A 22184-nucleotide genomic window follows, 5' to 3' on the forward strand; every position below is an offset into this window, starting at 1 on the left:
GCAAATCTTGAGTAGTCTACTCTGTTTTCTCACATTTAAAAAGGTCTTTGTACAGAGACAACATGAGATTTGCTTGTAGCTACAGCACCTAAAAAACCCACTGTAACCTATTTTCATACGCACACCAGCCTCGCTTTCAATAAAACACACACTGGCATTGTATAATTGTGATCAGTGAAATATATGAAAACAATCTAAAACACAGTATAACACAACAGTTGTTGTTGCTCTAAAGCTTCATATTTAAAAGCAGCTCAATGTAGAGCTGTCAGAAATTAAAATCAGCCTCCTCTTGTCATATTTGCAGCACCACTGTTGCTTCAGGCTGTGATCAGGCTTTTTTGTATCGCTCATACTCTCTCCATTAAAACAACCTGCTCCTCTTGGCTGAAATCAGCCAGTTGTTGCTCCATTTAGTGAGGAAGTGAGCCTCCTTCGCAGTACAGGCCTAAGGTCAGACTCATAATATATGGTTAAACCTTTGAACTGAAAGGTTTATCACACTATAGGTCTTAAAATGTCAAAATGGTTAGCAGTTGAGAGATTTCATTCAAAATAAAGAAAAGTAATCATAATGTAACCAAATGTAATTAGTTACATTACTTTGAGAAAGTAATTGAAATAGTTACACTACTATTACATTTTCAACAGGGTAACTGTTAATTGTAACCAACTACATTTCCAAAGTAATCTTCCCAACACTGTATATGAATGAGTCAAACACATCATGAGACATTCAGCAGATGGAACAGTGCTACAGGAACACTTAATAATTTTACTCCATGTTGTAAAGTGTCACATTCACTGAAAAGAAAAGGTGGTGAGAGCGCCGTGAAAACTGAAATAAAGCTGTATCTAATAAATAAAAAGCACCTACCTGTTCTGTAACTCTGAGTCGGTTCTCTGCTCAGACTACGAAGCTGTTCAGCCAAAGTCCTCTGAAAAAACAAAGGCAATAAAACAAAAGACTTTGACCTGAGTCATAGGACCTGTTCTTTTTTTATTATTATTACTGTGTTCACTTCTAGACTGGACTGCATCAAAAAAAGAAAAAAAAAAAATTGGAATAATACCAGAAGCAGCTGAGGGAATATTATGGGATGTAGTGGTGGGGAGTGGTCTAACTGTTGGGCTGGTTAGTGGTTTTAGATGTGTATGTCACTGACTTGCAGCAGAGGGCAGAACAGAGCCATTAACATGTCTGATGTGACACTGTGTGTCACTTATCTTCTGTGGCTGTTCTCCCTGATGTTTTTTCTTTGTGGCATTTCTTGTTTAAAAATGTCCCTGTGCATAAAGAAGCCACATACACATACAGTTCTGTGTAGAAGAGCTTGACTGGTCAACACAGAACCAGACCTGAACACCTAACATCAGTGTTGGACCTCACTGATGCTCTTCAGCTGTTACAGCACCAGACTGATTGTAATAATTTAAAGTGGTTCAGAAACTGCTACTCGTCGTCTGAGATCACCACAGCAGACTCTTACTGATTGGAGGCTTCAGCAGATTCATTCTCTGAGAGGAAGTTGTTTCTCTACAGCTCGATGTTTTGATTTTTTGACAATGTGACATCTGCTTATTTGTTTCACTGTGTTTCCCACTATCACAGTGCAACTTAAAGAGTGATGAACAGGTTGAAAACTTGACTTACAGTCATTATCATCACAGGTGAGCAATGGCTGCAGGCGAATGAGCCTCTGATGAGTAATTGAGATCCACCTGAACGTTATCTTTGCACATGTGTGGGGAAACAATTCAAGGAAAACTGTGAGCTGGCCAAACTACAAATGATCTTATATGTGTAGAAATGCTGTGTGGGATCTTTAATACATCACCTTCATTTTAAATGTCACGTTACAAAGCTGTTATTACATGTGCAGAGGCCGAGACGTCCTGTCTTCACTGACAGGTATTGCACATGCCTTTAGTGTACTAGAGCCTACATTTCCCATGATGCAACTCAACAAACTGCTCACTCTTTCAAACTCTACCTGTTCATAAATCTGCTAAAACATGAAATTGCATTTAACAAGTAAACTAATCTTAATACATTTCCAGTGAACACATTATTAAAGGAAATAACAACATGTGTTTATAGATTTCCTTCTCTGTTAGTCAGGTTTGCTGCTCTGCTCTCAGTAACCTGACTGGCTCTGACAGCTGACAGGCTGAATAGAAACTGATTGTGGCCTCTTTCTTTCAGACCAACTAAAACCTGAAAAAACCAGTAGTCATGCTATAAACTGCTGTGGTCGCTCCTCTGCACAGGAAAGGGAAGTGCTTCACCTTCACCTACATCACGTCAGCTTCCATTTAGTCTGTCACTCAGTCAGCAGCCAGACAACATGGAGGTCACAGCACTCTGCACCAGACTGAGTGAGTTCACTGGTAATAAATCAAATAATTAGTATTTACTGTTAAACTGATTATATTTCAGGTTGTGTACATATAAAGAGATTTATGTCTGACACGCTGCTCTCTTCTTCTGTCTCTCCAGCAGTGAACGTATTGATGCTACTCTCTGCTCAGAGCGCTGTCTATGTTCACAAAACTGTGACCGGTGAGTTGATGGCTGTTAAATAGCTTTCTAAACATTGACAGATGACTTTGAACATGTATTTAATCCTTGAACAACAGTCCTTCTTGTCCTTTAAATGTAAGACATTATGTATTTTGGCCTCATTTGTACACCGAGAGTGATGAGGGAAAAAACAGAGTTACCATGCAACAAGTTTTCTTAAAGAGTGCATATCTTTGTCTGTTTCTCTGTCACAGATGCAGCTTTTCCTCACATTGATCCAGACAGGCTGCAATTTTTTGAGTATGAGTCCTTTTCATTAAATTGTGCGGGGCTTCACGGTCCGACTGAATGGAGTGTGATGACAAAGGTTCCATCAAATACTTCTCAATGGGAGACATGGACCGGACAGGTGAAGATTAAACCAGCTTTTGTATCGCACAGTGGAGCATACTGGTGTGAGAATAGATCAGGAGAGAGGACCGACTCTGTCAACATAACTGTCACTGGTATGTTTGAGGGGTCACCTGGCTGGTCACCATGTGTAACTCCACAGCTCATCTCAACAAGTGGATGATGTTCACTAACTGATCGTGGTCTTATTCTGCATGATTAATTGCTGATTTGTTTTCTTGTCCAGCTGGTGACGTGATCCTGGAGAGTCCTGCTCTCCCTGTGATGGAACGACACAGCATCACTCTGCGCTGTAGAAAAAGGGCGACATCCTCCAACCTCCCAGCTGATTTCTTTAAAGACGGCCACTTCAGTGGGACTGGTTATACAGGAGAGATGACCATCGATAGTGTTTCTAGTTCTGACGAAGGACTCTACAAGTGCAGAATCTCTGCGGCTGGAAACTCTGCAGAGAGCTGGCTGGCTGTTGGAGGTGAGACGTATCAGTGTTTCATAAAAGTCAATACTGCGTCAGAAAGTAAAGCTTAGAACTTGAAGTACATTATAGTACAGTACACAATATTAATTTCATTATTCTTATGTAAAGAGAGAGTCTACAGTCACACCAGCTGCTCTGTGAGGGTGTACTTGAGATAAGAGCTGACATCAGCATGCTAACATGCTCACAGTGATGATACTGGCATATCTAGCTGGCAGATATGCCAGCATTTGTTTTGCAAGTGAAATAAATCACATAATTGGAAAAAAATCTAATTTGACCTTATCATGGTAATAGGTATAATTTATTCATTTGTTTTGCAAGTGTTTTGTAATAAATCACACTTTTGGAAAGAATTCAAATTTAACCTTATCATGGAAATAGGTATAATGTGATGGGGAAAGGGGGATTTCTTCCTCTGGGGACTGTGAATGACTTTACCAAACGTCACAGCAATTCAACCAGACATTGTTACGACAACTCTCTCGAAAACACACATTTCATCCTCATTGTTCAGCTGGTGGAAACATATGGAATTTAGCAAACTCATTAAACTTTATCCTCTGGGAGTGTCCTTACTACATTTTATGGCAACATGACAACCAGAGACATCAACCTCATGGTTGTGCTGCAGAAAGAGTCAGGATATCAGGAAGTCGTTCACCGTCAATAGTTTTATCATCATAAAAGTCATTATCTAGGAACCATGAATGTCAGTCCAAAATCATCATCCATCCATTAAGCAGATGTTGAGATACTTCACAGAATAAGTACAAATTTTGACCAGCAGTTGGCACTAGATGGAAAGTTGGAGGATCAGCAAAGTAGTTAGAATTCATCCTCTGTTGAGATTTAATACATAAAGCCAAATTCAGCCATCTGATAGTTGTTGAGATATTTGACCCCAAAACACAAATGTTAATCTTGTCATGGGATGTTATTAGGCTTCATCCTCTGGGGACCATGATTATCTGAACCCAGATTACATGGCAATCCATCTCATTGTTGAAACCACCTTTTCTCATGGTGTTACCAGCATATAATACTCCTACACTTCCTGGCCCAACACCTCAAGACACAACTCCTGCTCCTCCTCCCAGCCCCAGCTCCATTCAGCTCTCCATCCTGCTGCCAGTTCTCTTCACCATTCTGTGTGTGGTCGTGATGCTGTTGGTTGTGGGACTGCTTCAGTGTCGGAAACACAGAGGTACAAACTAAAAATAACATCCCAGAAGTGTTATTTACTTATCCATTTTTGCCACACCTCTATAATTAAAGGTAAGAATAAGAACATTATAAGGGTACATGAAACTCGCACTTGGGGGGGAACTTGAATTTAAAAAGGCCCACTTTTGTTGACCTTCTAATCTTTTTTTTTCCCTTTTTATTTGGACTTTATCTGGAATATCTTTGTTGAACTCTTTTGAACCAGTTCTTTTTCCATTTTTTCCAACTAGCTGGATGCTTTTCTTCAGAGACACCAACAACAGGATCAGACCCCGGTGCACCAAGTATTGAAGGACCACAAAACATTTGTACAGGTATGATGTATTGCTGTCATTGTAGAAATGTATTTATGTAAGATAGTGTTATTATTCTGAAAACATTTCTTCCTATACTCTAGGACGTCAGCACTGTAGTATTTCCAAATGACACTTTCATTGATATTAAGTTTAAATATATGTGTCAGTTGTACCACTAATGTAACTTCTGTTGAGAAATAATTTCAAATGTGTTCCAGCGTACCAACATGGCACTGAAACTGATCCACAAACGAGTGAATATGCTAACATCCCAAGACGCAAGAAAAAAAGAGGTAGCTGTGTTACTTCATGTTATTTTAATAGTATTGCACATGTTCTGTGCTTAACACAGGAAGTTCAAAATTACCAATGCTGCTATTTTGTATGTGCAAATTTGGTTGTTGCAACAGCCAAAAAATGTACTGAGGTCAGATGCGTGAATTGTTTTCACATAAATTTTTATTAGAATCAAGTGTCTGAAAAAAGTGTTTGTAAAATTGTGAAAGTTTGCGCTTCTCAAACACAAACCACATCGGAAAAAATGTAACTTTTGAGATCTTGATAAGACTGTAATTGAAAAAGTGAGTTTATCCAAGCCTGAATTTATTCCTGACAAAGGAACCCTCTTTTTCTAAAGTCTTTATCCAAACTGTTTATAATTTTGGGATTAACAGAAATATAAAAAATAATGAATAAATAAATAATTAAACGTACAACTGTATGGATATGTGTTTTATAAGTGTTCCTTTGTTTCCACCTATGGCTAAAAACACTTGATCGGTATTTTTTGTTGATATAATTGATGACTGTAAATTGTTTTAATGTTACAGGTGGTCAGGAGGCAAATTTAACTGCTCATGATGATGTGACGTATGCGGTCGTGTCAAAGAGAAACAAGAGAGGTAACTATATTGACTTTATGATACATTTAGCTATCACTGCTTGATTAACAGATTATTGACCATTTAGCACAAGCAACATCAAATCAGTGATGCAACACTGTATGTCTTAACGTGCATTTGTTGAGTCATACATTTAAGTTGGACAAAATTTCAGCTTTTTAAATCCGGTCTGGCATTTTGTAAGTGATAATTATCATCGTCGTAAGCCTTGATCTGCAAGTTTCACTTCACTCGCTGCATCAGTGTCTATTTTTAAGAGTGAGAAGTTTCTCAGGGCTTCAACCGTGAGACCACCCTGCTATATATGATGTCTTTTCATACGTCTGATGACGCGGTTAACAAGAATGGAGCTGCTGCAGCGTTTAAAAAGGCAAACTGTGGTTAACCACTGACAGTATGGTTTGACTTGAAGGAGACATGTTGAGAGAGAGATCTTGGCCTTTATACCAGTGGGATGTTAAGTTGAACACAATTCAACATTTATCCAACCCCTAAATTTCAGCTGTATCGAGCTCAAACCAACAAAGCAAAACAGAGGAAGGAGAGAGGTATTTTATTTTAAATTCAGATTACCTAATGGGTGAATGTTGGAGGGTTACAATTTTTCCTTCCATGTGGTTGTTTCTACTGTATGCATGTCAATGCCCTCAATAATAAAATGTACTGGGCTCTTTTAATTTATTAGTTGGTTTTTTTTTAATTTATTCTATATTATCTATTTCTTCCTATCTACTTTGATTGTGGTTTATTTTGCATCATTTGTATACTTGTGTTTCTTTGCATGATTTAAGTTGTGTACCCTCTGAATGTTAAACTGTGGTGGGGGGAGAGAAATATCTGTATTGATGTTGAAATGTATGTTGTTGTTGTTGTAGTTAATGCAATTTAATGCCGGCACTTTATAATAGCCTGTGTTGATAAATGGTAAGTTTATATTTCACTCAGCTTAAGTTAATAGTTATTTGATCAATACTAAAAACAATGATATTCCTTATTAAGCATTTATTAAGCAAGTGTAAACATCAGCAACTATACAATAAACCAGTTCTCAAAAGAAGGTATACAAAGAATGTTTTACTTATTAACAGCTAAATAACTATTAACTTAGGATTAATTAACTATAAACTTACCATTTATTAATGATAACTGTTAACAATTAGATAAATACAATGTCAACTTAAGCCAGTTACTTGCATAAGGCATCACTTTTGGTGAGTCAAATTGGTTTAACAATAATACAAACTCTGCTGCATCTACATCACAGTTTATGAGCAGCACATTCATGCACACTGTCTGAATATAAGCTTTGAAAACAGCAAAGACTTAAGGAAAGTCTGTTGTGATAAATCATAGAAACTATATATTTAGTTTCATTGTTCATGTTGCACACTTTCAACAGTTGTAGTAAACTGTACATCCTGTGTCTCCTCCAGGTCACAGAGCTGATACACCTGACTGACAGATGGAGGAGAGACTGTGTGAAAGCTCCTTTAAACATTGTGTCAGACTGAGAGTTAATGCAACTATAACCTGGGCTTCTTTGCAACTTTTGAGTTACCCTGTATATTCTTCCCTGTGTATTTTTCAGTACAAGTAAAAGTGACCAAGCTTGCATTATGTCTAATTCAACAGGTTGGCCCATTACAGTACACCCCAGCCTGTCATGACAATTTTCTTCTGTATTTATTATATTGCTTGTGTCTGAGTGTTTATTGTTAATTACTTATATATAAGCAATACATACATTTTTTTTAACCCATTTTATGTTAAAACAAAATATATAATATATTAGAAGTAAAATAATCTTGGGATGATTTTTGCCATTTTTCACACAGATATAGATATTTATAATGTTTACCTTAGATATTCCTGATACAGCTTGATCAAAGAGAGCAAATATTGTATCAAAAATGTCATTTTAAGCTGACTCTCTGTTTTAAATAGACTTAAATGTCACCATGATCACATGACAACTTGAACTGCCTCACAGTGTCAGAGTCTATATTTAGAAAGCTGGTGGTGGTTTAGCAGTTGAACCACAGTGTGTTATCTGCTCTGCCAGGTGTCTGTGGTCAGCTACATGATGGTTTAACCTCAGTTTGACCTGCTGGCAGCCAGTCACTCTAACAGACCAATTCATTCATATTTAATGAGGAGGGAAAATAATGACCATTCAATGTAATTTCAGTTTTGTAGATTAACAATATGAGCCAATGCTTCACACATTACAAAGGTGAAAATTTTTTGTGGGTTATTATTTTCATTATATCTCTAAACAGAGGAAAGCATGCAAACACACTGATACAATGACAGGACTCTTGTTCTACGTAAAACCCGAAGTGTGAGGGCATTATAATACTGCCCTCCAATGGTAGAAAGTAGTAAGTAAAAATGCTAAGATTGTTTGGTAAAGAATAAAAGTTATAATTTTTCAATTAATAAAACTTAAAGGTTGTTTTACTGTTAGTGTTTTTTTTCCTCTATTTTCAATTCATCAGAATTATTTTGTTGACTCTGAATGTAGCAACAGAAGTAAGAATTAAATTCCCCAGAATATTTCAAAACCATTGTGACCCCGAAGAGCAGGTTCATAACCACACCAATCTGCTGAATGACATGCCATAAAGAGTGATACAAAGAATGTGCTGGAATGTTTTATTATTATTTAACAAAAGTTTAGTTTAGGTTCCATAACTCCAGAGCACTAAAGTTAATATAAGTACCTTTTAAATCCCTTTTGTGGAAATATAATATGATCCAAAGTAGTTAACTGGCTCATTTCCAGCTACAAGTCTACAGTCAGTGCTGGATTTGAACTGACCACACTCCAGTTCCCAGGCTGAGTCCCAGTAGATTGATTGAACCACTGCTGCAATAAAGTTTAGACATTTTGTAAAATTGGTACAAAATAAAACTCTGAGTAAATAAAAGTTTATAACATCTGTACAACCAAATTACGTAAAAATGTTTTTAAAAAATACAGTGTACTCAGTGAAGACAAGTCTACAAAACACAATAGGATAAAGGAGAAAGGTTTAATCATGTCAAAGTATTCATTTAAAAAGTGTCCCTGTTGAATGTTATTTATTTTCCTCTGGTTCATCCATCATCTCTCCTGTTATGATCTCAAACTGCTCGGCTATGCCTGACTCTCCATGTGAGCTGCTGCCTCCTGCTGGACTGTCAGAGACATGCAGGTTGGGTTGTGTCTCAGCTGTTGTTAACACATCAGTATTTCTGTCTGTCTCCTCTTTGCTCTCTGACTGATCTGACTGAATCTCATCACTTGGTCTGTTTGTGTCTTCAGGTTGTTCGCTCATTTCCCGAGCCTGCTTTTCTACTTTCTTCATCCTTTCTGTTATTGTTGTAATAATATCCTCTGTTGTCTGTATTCCTCCAGTGATTCTCTGTGAAGATTTCTCATATTCTGTCTTTTTGTGGTCCAGTTGCAGTTTCATATCTGATAGGCTACTTTTAATTATTGGAAAAAATGACTGAAGTTTCTTCTCATTCTCCCTCCTCTCTGTTTCCACAGTCTCTATCTGAGACATCAGTTTGTCTCTGTGGTCCTCGACTTTGTTCTTCTTTTCTGACAACACTGAAATCACATATGTCATATACGTCTTTTCTTCCACTTTCTCCTTTAACTTTCCATCATCCAGACCCTCCATATTCTTCTGTCCACTGATGAGCAGCTCTGTTTCTTGTGTTCCTTCTTCAGGTCCTTTGTTGTGGTGCTTCTTGTTTTCTGCACACAAACAGAGGAAAGACACTGTTGAACTCAAACTTTAAACCTGCTTTTAACCATGAGACTGAGGCTTAAACAAGATACAGAAACACAACAAAAGTGATGGTAGAACTCAAACACACATCTGTTATAGCGGTCAATAAAGTATTGCAGTGTTTGATAATAAGAATAATTTAAATCAGATGTGTAACTTACGGCTTTTGTTTCGTCTCAGTTTCCAAACAGCAAAGACAAGTGCAGAGAGAAGCAGGACACAGACAGCAGACAATACAATATGAATTCCTACATTAGAACATGATGGCTCCATGAATACATCCTCTGAAATGAGAAACAAAAGAAGAACATGACATTTTCCAGCAGATACAAAGAGAAAAAGTGAGAAATTTACAAAGCAAACAGTTCTCTACCTGGAACATGTATGAGTGCCTCTCTGGTCTGGTTGATGTGGTTCTGTTGGACTCTACAGGTGAAGCTGTTGCTGTGTCTCTTCTCCACAGTCACTCTGCTGCTGACAGTATAGAGGTCATCAGGACCTCTGACTGTCTCTGTAGGTCCAGCAGAGAGGAGGTTTCCCTCACCGTCCAGCCAGAACACCTCAGGTTCTGGATACCAGCCTGTAGAGTTACACTTTAGAGCCAGTCCATGACTGACTTCATCTTTTCCAGTCCTCTCTAAGCTGATGACAATGGATGAGACAACACCTAATGAGAAAGAGCAGAAAGATAAAACAATGGCTTCAATAAAACTAACCATTTGAGCTACAATACGAAACCCTTCATGGAGGTTTTTCTTTGTTTGTCCTTGTCAGAATGAATTTACAAACCTAGCTCTCCAGTTGAAATGCACACCAAAATCAGATTTTTTTGCATGTAAAAAGCTTACAGTCAGATCAAACTGTGTAATGTGTATCTAGACTCAGCTGACATCCGGAAACTACAGACCTATATCTGTTCTTTCATTCCACAGGTCACATCTAATAATTACTTGTCCAAACCTTGCTGTCTGGAAACTGGTGCCCCTCAAGGCTCAGTGGTAGGACCACTTCTGTTTTCACCATACACTAGTGAAATCTCAAAATGCTGGTCATCTCCCGCCTGGATTACTGCAACTCGCAGCCTCTGTGACTAAACCGTTGCAGCGTATCCAGAACACATGTGACCCCCCTCCTCTGTGACCATCACTGGCTTCCTGTACCTGCCTGTATCCAAGACGATGGTGCTGCCTTCAAGGCCATTAACAGAACTGCACCCTGCACCTCCAAACATTGGTCAGACCACACGCACCCAGCGTGAGCACTTCACTCTACTACATCAGCTGGCTGGCTGGTTACCCATCGGCCAGAGCAAACAAAGGTTGCTCAGCGATGTCGCGACTCTTCTCTGTTTTTGCACCTCAGTGGTGAAACGAACTCCTGACCAATGTCAGGACAGCAGAGTCACTCGGCATTTCCAGCAAAAGACTCAAGACTCATTTGTTCAGACTTCAGCTCGGCCCCACATAGCATGACTCCCTCCTTCCCGTCTGCTAAACGCCATAAATGTAAATGATAATGTATCAAAAAACAGCATATTTACTCACCTACAACAAGCTCAACTGAAGATTCTCTGCCCAGTGTGGGGATGAAGCATCTGTATTTGCCACTATCAGAGAGTCTCGCTTTGGACAGTTTCAGTGAAATGTCTCCAAATCTCAGCTTGTTGACGGACACTGATGTTCTTCCGTTGTAGGACGGATGTTTTTTACTCCCCAGTTCCATCCCGTCACGCCACACATGCACAAATCTGGGGTTGAGATCGGGCCTCGTCCACTCAATAGTCATGACTGAGGCATCCACAGCAGGTTCAATCTGACATGGTAAAATGATGTCATCACCAGCTGTTACGACTATTGGCTGAGATGGACCAACCAGCTGGGACTGACCTGAGGAAACAACAGTTTGGGTTTTACATCTTGTTGTAGGAAGCACTGTCACAACCCGACCTGAGTAGTGTGTAGGCGAGCATGTCTGCTGTCTTGGGCAGATAGGTATGACAACACCACTTAGCAATGATTATGATTATCATTTGTTAATGATTACTTTGGAGTGACGTGGCTGTTTTTTTTTCGTTTTTTTTTTTTAGTTCAAATGAGCTTTAGTGCCGTGAAAAACAATAGTGCCAAAGCATAAAAGTACAATTTGACTAAATACTTGACAGTACACAAGGACAGCAAAACTACAGGAAACAAGACACTGCTGAGATGAATTATTACTCCCAAACATTATCATAATCATTTGCTGTCGTTCTGTAGGTGGTTTGTTCTGGTCTTGGTGTTGCTGTACAAGATGGCCGACACACTCGCAAGCCTGTTCCAGTGTGAGCATTTTTTCAGTGGTTATGAGTAAAAGTAAAACCCCTTTACAACTTCAGCTTCATGATGACAAATGGTCTCATCAATCAAACTGCGAAGAGAGCAAATTCACGTAATAGTCCTATAATAAATATGTTGTGTTTGTGTGTAGGTTACCTGCACAGGGCTGTGTTAGATGAAGGAAGACAACAGTGTGGAAAACCATGACGCTGAGCAGAGGTTTAAAGGTGAGTCCTTCTGTCAGGCGAGGCATCGTGGGGAACTGAAAACTGTTGTAATGGGTTATTCTCAAGGAAAATCTCAGCAGATAGCGGTTGTGTCTCTAAATGTGGCGTATCAACCAAAAATGGAACTGGATCATGTTCAGTAGTGTCGTGTTGTTGTTTGTGCAGTGAAGTGATGAAATGAGTAGGAATAATTATCAGCGTGCTCTCACTATCAACTTCAATGACATTGTCACTTTTAGTTTTCTTCTTATTTAATATGATACTGATGAATTGTCTCAAAGGTAGATTTAGAAACAAAACAATTCACAGAATAAAGACGGACTTTTAGCTGTTTATCTGTCTCATTTAATTAGCTTGGCAGATTCATTTCCAAGACTGACTATATTGTGTTTGGATTTACACCATCTACATTTTAAAAGAAAAATCCTTTGATGCTGTAAATATCTTAATTAGCGAGGGAGGAATCGAAGATTTAAGAGCGCACTGTAATTGTTAAACCATATAAACCATAAACTTTCCCTTTCCATCTGAACCATAGCCACCAGCTGTTCTTACGTTTCACACTTTTTTGTGGAACATGTAAATGTCACAAAGATTCCCTCTGGATTAAATCTGTTTAATCATTCTTGGAAAATGTCATTGTAAAGCCAACATAAGCACGTACCTGTCTCATAGCTCGAAGCGTCACGTCATCTCAGGGAGAAAACTTAGACTGAACAAAGTTCTAGTCTATGATTAACAGGTCATTTCCTTTATCAGTTGACCCACATGCAGGCTGGAGTAGTCATGTGATTGCACTCTGACACCTATCATGTTAATCACTGCTAGTATTTCGATATACATGAATTAAAAAAACTTTAGATGAAAGCTAATTTTGTTTTCAGTTTTTGAGCCTTAGGAGGTCTTTGTATTGAATCATACTGTATATATTCACTTGAGACTGTCCTGTTGTGCAGGATGTGGTTAACAGCTGTGCCCTGTGTACCAGCCCTGCTGCAGTAGTTACAGTGTGTGTTGTGTGTATAAAGCAGGAGGTGTCTGAGTACAGAGAGACGGAGCAAAAAGAGGAAGGACGAAACGATCTTCAATACAAACTTATATGTTACTCAACACTAATGATCCAGTCACTGCACGTCCAGACTGCTGCAGGAATGAAGTTTGTATTTTTGAATGTTTTCTTGGTGTCAAAGTCATTGGGGTTTTGGTGAAATGCCTGAAAAAAGGGTTTGGATTAAAGCAACATTATGTACTGTATTAATTAATATTTGGTGTGATTTTGGGCCCGTCACAGTTTCTGAGTGCAGTGCCGTTGTCCTTGACACAAATCTCAGGTGTGTAATAGTTTGTAAGATGTAATGTAGACGCTGACTACAAACACAACTCATGACATCAGAACAATGCTGTGTGCTGAGAACTTGTATGCTGAAGTAAACATGTATGTAACGCTGTGATCCTTCCTCACTGATGTTACAAAGAGCAGAAACAAGTGACAGAGACACCGTTCACCCTGTTACAACACACTGGACCATCAACATGACTGCAACTGTTGGTTTACGGTTAAAAGGTTACATCATGTTTCTTTAAAACAAGCACAAGAGATTTTCAAGTGTTGTTCTGACATTACATACATCAGTAAATACTCCACTTGTGATGAACTGTTGACGTGTCTTGTCTAACTTCAAAAGACGGTTGCTAACAGGTGGCCAAATAAGTCTACAGAGGCTGTTGGGGACATAAAACGTCACCATAGTGAAGTCGTACTGTCCAACTGTAGATTTATTGACTTATAGTAAAGTGTGTACAGTTGGTGAGGTAGGAGGCAGTGAAGTCATGTCACCATCATCTTTACTTGTACAGATATGATAGCTTTTTTACTTATTTCTACAATAATACAAAACTCAATAGGGAACTCCCACAGTGAACCAGGCTGATATGAAATTCATTAAGAATATACATCAATTTGATGGATGGAGGTGGATTTCCACATGGTATGTAGATATAATACCATTCTTCGATTGTAGTCGGAAGAATTTAATATATATATGTATGTCTTTGAGTTGGCTGAAGATGAGCGTTGAGCTGCAGGAGGAGGTGTGGAGGTGGCTGATGACAGCAGGACCAGGGGCCTCATTTATAAAACTGTGCGTAGGATTGACGTTAAAAGGTTGCGTACGCACGAAACACAGAAAGTGCGTACCCACAAAAATATCCTGATTTATAAAACAGTGCGCATGCACGTCCTACGCCGATTTCCCTTTATAAATCACACTCCACTCTAAATGTGGCGCACCTGTGTGCGGGTCATACCACGCCCATAGTCGCAAATGAATATTCAGAGAAACGCCCCTAGTTAATGATCATTCATGACTGAAAGCATGCCGAAAGCAGAGAGAAAGGCGAACGGGCCAACCGGAGCTCACCCCGCTGGATGAAAAACTGACGGGGATCATCGGGGAATCCCACCTGAGTGACGTGGTGACGTAGGTGGAGGGGGACACCGATGCCGCCCAAATTCATTCTCACTCAATGCTCTTATAGCAACATGAGTGCAGTTAGTGGCACCGATTACATTTGGGAAACCGGACATTGCTGCAAATTGCGCATTTTTATGTGCCTGTTCACCGTATAAGGAAACATAATGTACTGCTACAAACCAATTATACCACTTGAAGCGGGACCGGCACGGCGAAGTTTCTGCGGGTGCTCCTCTCTAACGCTGGGCCCATACCGCACATAGATCCAAGAGGACAGCTCATGGGATTGTCAAACAGCTCATCAGCCACTCATCACTGTTGGCCAGTGGATCTTGCTGGTCTCTGAAGTTCTGCTCCCTCCGTATCCTTCCGTTTGCCACATCTTCCAACAGTGCCAAAGCAGCCATTGTGCGCCATAACGCATTATACATTCATGCCTTTATATACCCATCTATTAGGTAATATCTGCTACACATATGAGAATTACCCTGATTGACTAACAGTCCTTCAGACGAACATTATAAGATAATTATAGTCTTTATTTGTATGGCAACAAAACACAGTTACAAAGTGTTTTATGCGTTATGCATTGAAAACGGAGATGAAACGAAATGGGCTACATGATATAGGAACTGCATTCATATCAGTGTAAACGTAATTTGCTCTACTGTTGTCTTACTGTTGTCCTAAATCATATGTTTCCCGTGTGCACTCCAGGGAGTTTGTTTGTTTATTCATTGTAGAAATAGTTTAAAAAAAAAAAAACATTTCTTGCAAATAAACTGTTCATATATGAGAGGTAATATTACTATCTATTTTACACGATCAGTATCGGTTTCACACAGTTTCTCCCGTTTCTTTCTTCTGCCATCAGTGGCGCAGTTTCTCCTTACCCCAGTTATGTGCGTACGCATGGGTCAGAGTTGGCGTGGAGGACGCACATTTTCCCGTCAAGTTCTCTTTTTATAAATCCCACGGTGTGCGTAGCGTGTTGCGTACGCCTTCTTTTGTGCGTACGTAACGTTTATAAATGAGGCCCCTGGTGAGCTGATGTCACAGCTGGTGCTTGTTGGATCATCACACTCTCCCTTTTAATCAGATGACTGCAGCACACCGGGACAAACAACCACAGGACGATGAAGACATATATTGTTTGGGAACTGAGTGTGAGAATTGCCACGATCAAGTTCACAAAGGCCGGAGACACTCATCAACCAGAGACACACAGTAAAGACACAGTGTGTATTTTAAGGGTGTGTGTAAGCAGCAGTTAAAACAAGAACAATGACCGTCACATGTTCTGTGCTGAGGGAAGAAAGTGTCTTTATCCTCAATTCTGTATTTTGCAGTGGTGGACAGTAACGGAGTAAATTTACTTGAGTACTGTACTTAAGTACATATCCAGAGGATTTGTACTTCACTTGAGTATTAGATTTCTTTGGTACTTATTACTCTTACTTGAATACATTTCCAAGACAAATATTTTTACTTTTACTCGAGTTAATTTCTAGGAATGCTGAAAAGTGCTCGTTACTTTCAGGTCTGCTCTCTTTTTTTTTTTTTTTTTTTAAATACTATTGGACACAAGCTGTGTTTGTCAAAGAAGGAAACCTATCACAGTGCACGCTCTCCACTGGGATCTACATAAAAGCGGAAATACGTCATCCCTCCCCATAAGGATACCACCAAAGTAACCACGCTCTCGACTGCGTTTGTCAACACAAAACCGCGACAATGGCTGCATCAGATGTAGTTTTTTGTAAAGCAGTGATTCTCAGCCAGTGGTCTGGGGACAACATTGGTCTTTGAGGGGGTTCCAGTTCCCAACTTAGCTAAATGATAGAGAGTTAGTTGGACGGTGCAGGTTCATTTGGTTACAGTTTTAATGATTGTTAATAAACATCTGCAACATCTGCTGTCCTCCTGTGATCCCATTCATTTGATTTGTTTATATTCAATATCAAAGAGTTAATTCTCAGAAACAAGAGTTAAAAGGTCCTTAAATTCATTTAGAAAAAATTATAGTAATTAAAAGAAAAGAAATGTAATCTTACTTTTACTTAAAGTAAATTTAAAAGCATGTACTTTTGGATACTTAAGTACTTTTAAAAGCAAGTACTTTTTTACTCTTACTCGAGTAACATGTCGACTGAGCTACTTTTACTTGTAACTTGAGTAAATTTTGACCAGTAGTATTTGTACTCAAGTACTGGGGTCGAGTACTCTGTCCATCTCTGGTATTTTGTCACCTTCAAAAGTGAAGAGCAGTTTGAGACAAAGGGATGGGTTTATGTTTTAAATGACTGAGGCTGTAAAATATCTGAAATATTGGTTATTTGTTCCATAAATATTCACATATGTAACACATTCTGGTCATGAGGAGTGTTTTAATAACTAACAACCATCAGAATTCTGAGAATGGAAAAGCAAAAAACATACCTTGATTATTTTACAGTATTTTAAGAACATTTGCACCACAATGAAACCCTGAAATAAAACCAGTAATCAGGAGAATCTAAGTGAAAAAGTTTTGTAACACTGATGAAAGTGACCATAGACAGACGCTTGGAATAAATATCAATCAACTTTAACTTTAATTTTATTTAAAGAACAGCAAAATCAAGTGCAAAGTGCTTTACAAGTGACTGACAACATACCGTTATAAAGCATACATTTAGAGACTGCCTGCCAAAGTAAAACAACAGAAACCTCCCAATAATCTTTCTTACTTAAGGAAAAAAGAGGGATGATTATCAACATAACAACACAAGTAAATGATAATTTCAGTATATCGGTAAAGCACAACATAATTATTTCTTTACACACACAGAAAGCAGATATTTAACATTACACAGATCATATTCCGTGAAGAAAAGTCAGAATTCAGTGTTATAATATCACAAAGTGTTGCATTTAAAACAGTGTGTCTCTGTACATCGTTGTTGGTAAGTTTTCTACCAGGGAGGAAGCTTTTGGTGGAAAAAAAAAAAAATCACTCACTAAGCTTTAGGCAAAATAGAATTTTATTGCTCAATCTACAAAATTGTGTTGTTCTAGTTACACACACACAAGAGTAAACACAAAGCCTGTTTACACCTGTATTCACAATTTATAAGGATATAGTTTTGTGCTGGTTTTTATTGCCCAGCGCTGGTTTTCACACAGACCTGGCAACCCCAGACCCAAACCACGGAGAAGTCCTGTTGAAGGTGAAGCTGTTTGCTGCTAAGCAAAACCCTGATTTAAGCCCGGTAAGCAGTGGTGTAGTGGGGATTTTATCACTGTTATTTTAATCAGGTCACCCGGATAGACCCAAGTTGCAAATGCTTGAGCCATACGTATATCGTTGCAATTATTGTTTGAGAGAGAGAGAGAGAGATGATAAAGGTGGAGTTCTTTTCTGCAATGACTCTGAATTCACTGAATACATATTTAACCCATATCTAATCAGTTGACTCAAAGCTGCTGATGAATAAAGATTGCATATAGGTAACAATATGTACAGTAATACCATAGCTTACCTTTTTCTTAATCAGAGCAGTGACTCTGGTGTTTGTATGTATCCGGGTCATGGGCTGATAATGGACCTGACTGACTCCACATGCATCTCACTGGTTCCTTCTCCTGCTCTCTCTCTCTCCTCTCCTCCTGTCTCTGTCCCTTCAACCTCTTCATCTCTCTCTCCTGCAGAGTCGGCCCAAGGCATAAGCGAACTAAGCAGCTGCTTAGGACCCCATGACCACTAGAGGGCCCCCAAGAGCAATTCACTTAAAAAAGAAAAAAGTAATTTTTTTTTTCCATGTGTGAGTAATGATGATTCATATATTATCAAATGTACATACTTGTACAAAAAACAACGACAACAACAAAAAACCAACAACAAAGAGTGTAGTTTCCTACTGCCTCTCTGCTTGAAATGTCAGAGCTCCGCTAGTGACGTGTGCAGTGCAGCCAACCGTGCAGTGCGCACGCAGCATCCAGGAGCTAGGAGCAGGTGAAAGATGTCGCAAAAAAGGACTTATCCTTCAGGGGCAGAAAAAAGAAAAAGGAAGAAAGATGAAGACGACAAAATATCAACAAATGTTACATTACTAAGACATACCTTTATCTTAGTAATGTAACATTTGTTGATATTTTGTTCCAAATATATTAGTCTATAATAGCAAATTTGCTAGCTAACATTAGTTCAAAACGTCTGACTAGGTTCGATAGCTTACTATTCAAGCTAACATTTTTGTGTTTGTGTAATACTTTGAATAAGTTGATTTTCAGTGTATATACATTATTCTGGGTCACTTTTTGGCATCAAAACAACGTTTTTGATAACAGTGTTTAATAGCAAATGTTTAATAACTAATGTTGATTACAAACGCGGTGACGTTTACTAGCAATATGGTTCTGCATTAATTAAATAATTTAGTTAACTGACTAGTTTGAGGTATGTTGTTTGCAATTGTTTGCTGCAGAGCACAGTAAATAATGTGAGTAAATAAACATATTCCTTTTACATCATCTCCCTAATATGCTCATACGTTTTATGAAACTTCCCCAGGAGCACTGTTAAATATTTTGGATGGCAGCTGACTCAGCCCAGGGGCAATCCACCTCCTCAGGAGCAGCCAAGGCTGATGACTGAGGTGATCAAAAACTGTCACCATGTATATTTAATTTCTAGTCAAATTATCTCATTAAGATATGCTAATATAAGATATAATCATATGACAAAGGATATGTTTTTTTTTTATTTTCTTTATCTCAAGTCCATCTCTAAAACAGCCTTTAATAGCTCAGTGCACTGCAGAACATTCTGAGATGAATTTATTTTTTAATATAACATATAATTATATGACAAGGGACATGATTTTACGCAAATCCATATTATTTCAAAACTTCTCAAACAATGTTCAGTTGTTCCACAGTTTGTTTTCTTATTACAAGCTATAGCTGTACTTTTCTTATTTGGAAAATAAGCTGCATCATTTTCAAGTGTAATATGACTATAACATGCTAGCTTGTTTTTCATCTTAGGTCCATCTCTATCCTCTGTGCCCACTGTCCCTTTTGTGTCTTCTGCAACCTCAGCTGTACCTGGTAAGTTAACAAAACAGCCTTTATAATTGCTCAGTGTACTGCAGAATATTCTGAGATGAATAATTTTGTCCAAAATATTATTGTAATTTCCCTGTAGGTCCTTCATCTTTGGTCATTGAGATTGATTTGTCGTCATCAGCATCCAGTTTGGAGCAGAGATCAGCAGCTCCACCAGTTGACCCAGCTGAGTGTCCCTCTTTCCTGTCAGACTCAGAAAGGACTGTACAGGTATTAAGAGGGCCACTGCCTATAGAGGACACAGTCATATTCCCAAAAAGACACAAAGGCCGAAGCCCCCCCCCCCCCCCATTTTACCAAAGATTTTGCACATTTTTACATAGTTTTCAGACCTAATTCATCTTAATATTTTTTTTATAAACCATTTGTGTTACCTTGTACCTAGTATTTGTCTGATTTTTAAAAATGTATTGTATTTAATACTGTCTGTTTTCGTACATTTGGTGTTACAGTTTATTTAAAAATAATAATGATAAAGCAGATTGTGTTTGCAGTAAACGATTAGTTTATTTTGTTACTTTTAATTGGCCTAGATGACATTTGGTATCCCACTTAGTACTATATCACTTTGAATATTAAGTGTTAATCAACCCCCAGGCTGCTCTTGTAGCTGAATTTGCTACCATTTCAGATTAAAAACCATAGATGGGTAAAACATGTTTGGCTGCGCTTTAAGGTTTTATGTATTGACTACTAATGTGTCGCCAGTAGGGGGAGTCGCTGACTTTGCCAAATATTAATTGAAAGATTTTTCTGTAAATTTGCAAATCTGGTGTCTGCTTCCATGGCATTAATCGCTGTGGATTACAATCTAACTACAACAAAAAGTTCTCACATTTAGTTTTACAAGTGTATTCGTAATGATAATAATGACAATAATCATTATTATTGGCAGTAATAGAGGGCCCCAAAATCAAATTTTGCTTAGGGCCCCATGGAGGCGTGGGCCGGCTCTGCTCTCCTGTCTCATCCTCTGTTGAATTTTTAAAATAAAGTATCAAGTACGTCTAAGTATACTAGCCTACTGAGTCATGACCGATTATTTTAATCCCATGTTTAGTCACATTGTTACTTATCCATCCAAACATCCAAATAATATTATTGATGGATAATTCATACTATGACTGAACATGGCCTTCAAATATTCTGATTCATTGCATGTCCTTTCATTGTGTTTGCCTCAGCTACATTTACAGTAGATTACAGGTTAGCATATCTGTTGCATCTGTAGGCTCGTTCACTATTTCTCTCAATCTCTTAGCTTATTACAATTCTCACCTTTCCTCCTCTTTGCCTGATCATCCTCTGCCTTTCTTGCTGCAACAAATGATAACTTGGATTTATGCAACCTCTCACCACTACGTTGCGTCTTTGCTCTGATCCATTCAATTGCCGATCTAAAAATAGACCTGCAGTCACACCGCGACCGTGTTTACTTTCGGTTCTAATGAAAAGAAAGTTAAGGAAAAAAAAAACCGAGGACATGGAGATGGGAGGACATGACCTCGGTGTCCTCAATGGTGGCTACTGCCCTGCACACACACACACGGCGCCTCTCAACACACAGATTCAAAATTATGCACATTTTGGCCCCACGGCAAAAAGTGACGAACTATAGTCCTAATAATTGCATGAATGCTTTAAGTACAAACGTATGGCATTGCAAATAGGAGACGGCGCTGCTTCTCTCCTCTAATATAGGCACTGCCACCTCACACAGGCTTCAAATCCTGCGTGACCGCGCCCGCTGTGACACAATAAATATTTTATTAATATTTGTGAATTGCATTATGTATTATTACTTTATTCGAAGCTACACTATAGCGAAACTGATAACAAAGGCAATGTTTAAAAAAATGTATTAGACAAATAAAAAAAAAAATCTTGCCAAAAAAAAAAAAAATCTCGCCAAAAACACTGAGGGAACGCCGTTCCCCCGCGTCCCCCCGCGTCCCCCGACCACTACACCCCTGCGTACTATGGTAGGAAAGAGTCAACGTTTGTGTTTTAACAAGGTTTCACTTATGAGTTATTGATCCGGTAAATTTGAATCTGTGAATATATTTCCAACCGGACTAAATCCTACCACATAAGTCAGTTACGTATCATGTCAAAACCAGCTGCGCTCGCTCGCTGTGCTGTAAGTTTCGTTCTTCTGTTTTGAGACGCTGCTGCTGTTTGAGAGTGGGCCAGGGGCACAAAGGCCACTGTGGCCGTACGATGACATTTTTTTCACGTGGCATCAAGGCCAAAGTGCGGGTGGCCGCCGTTGCCGCCGTGAAATTCCCTACCTGCAAGCAGTCAATGCACTCTATGTTGAAACGTCATCTGATCGGCCTGCTTTGATCTATTTTGAGAACTCCGATCAAAACCGATAGGGGCATTATCGGCCGATTGCGATCGGTTGCCGATCGATCTGTGCATCTCTAATATAGATTT

The 22184-nt window shown here is 38.8% G+C and overlaps 1 protein-coding gene and 1 long non-coding RNA gene across 3 annotated transcripts; both read right to left on the reverse strand.

The window, feature by feature from the left end:
- Positions 1 to 8523: 8523 nt before the first annotated feature.
- LOC115589795 (butyrophilin subfamily 3 member A2-like) lies at positions 8524 to 12874 on the reverse strand. Of its 2 annotated transcripts, XM_030430952.1 has the most exons (6): positions 12827 to 12874; positions 12092 to 12204; positions 11165 to 11506; positions 9994 to 10287; positions 9782 to 9904; positions 8524 to 9586 (listed from the first exon to the last, which is right to left on the reverse strand). In XM_030430952.1, the coding sequence occupies exons 2-6, from the start codon at positions 12186 to 12188 to the stop codon at positions 8919 to 8921; spliced, it is 1524 nt and encodes a 507-aa protein (XP_030286812.1). In that variant the 5' UTR covers positions 12189 to 12204; positions 12827 to 12874; the 3' UTR covers positions 8524 to 8918. The 2 variants fall into 2 exon arrangements, with proteins under 2 accessions (XP_030286812.1, XP_030286813.1); XM_030430953.1 differs by lacking the exon at positions 12827 to 12874 and having other exon boundaries at positions 12092 to 12807.
- A 4343-nt stretch (positions 12875 to 17217) lies between these two features.
- On the reverse strand, positions 17218 to 18354 carry LOC115589899 (uncharacterized). The gene is made up of 2 exons (XR_003985636.1): positions 18158 to 18354; positions 17218 to 17962 (listed from the first exon to the last, which is right to left on the reverse strand). It is a non-coding gene; the product is annotated as an uncharacterized LOC115589899 (long non-coding RNA).
- Positions 18355 to 22184: the final 3830 nt, after the last annotated feature.

This window comes from Sparus aurata, chromosome 10 (assembly GCF_900880675.1).
Source record: "Sparus aurata chromosome 10, fSpaAur1.1, whole genome shotgun sequence".
Classification (NCBI taxonomy): domain Eukaryota; kingdom Metazoa; phylum Chordata; class Actinopteri; order Spariformes; family Sparidae; genus Sparus; species Sparus aurata.

Excerpts from the sequence above, each read along its gene's own strand:
- LOC115589795 (XM_030430952.1), bottom strand. The coding sequence starts at position 12,188 with ATGCCTCGCCTGACAGAAGGACTCACCTTTAAACCTCTGCTCAGCGTC. Across the intron at positions 10,288-11,164 it reads TTCAGTTGAGCTTGTTGTAG|GTGTTGTCTCATCCATTGTC; the intron begins GTGAGTAAATAT and ends CTTTCTCATTAG. Across the intron at positions 9,905-9,993 it reads GGCACTCATACATGTTCCAG|AGGATGTATTCATGGAGCCA; the intron begins GTAGAGAACTGT and ends TTCTCATTTCAG.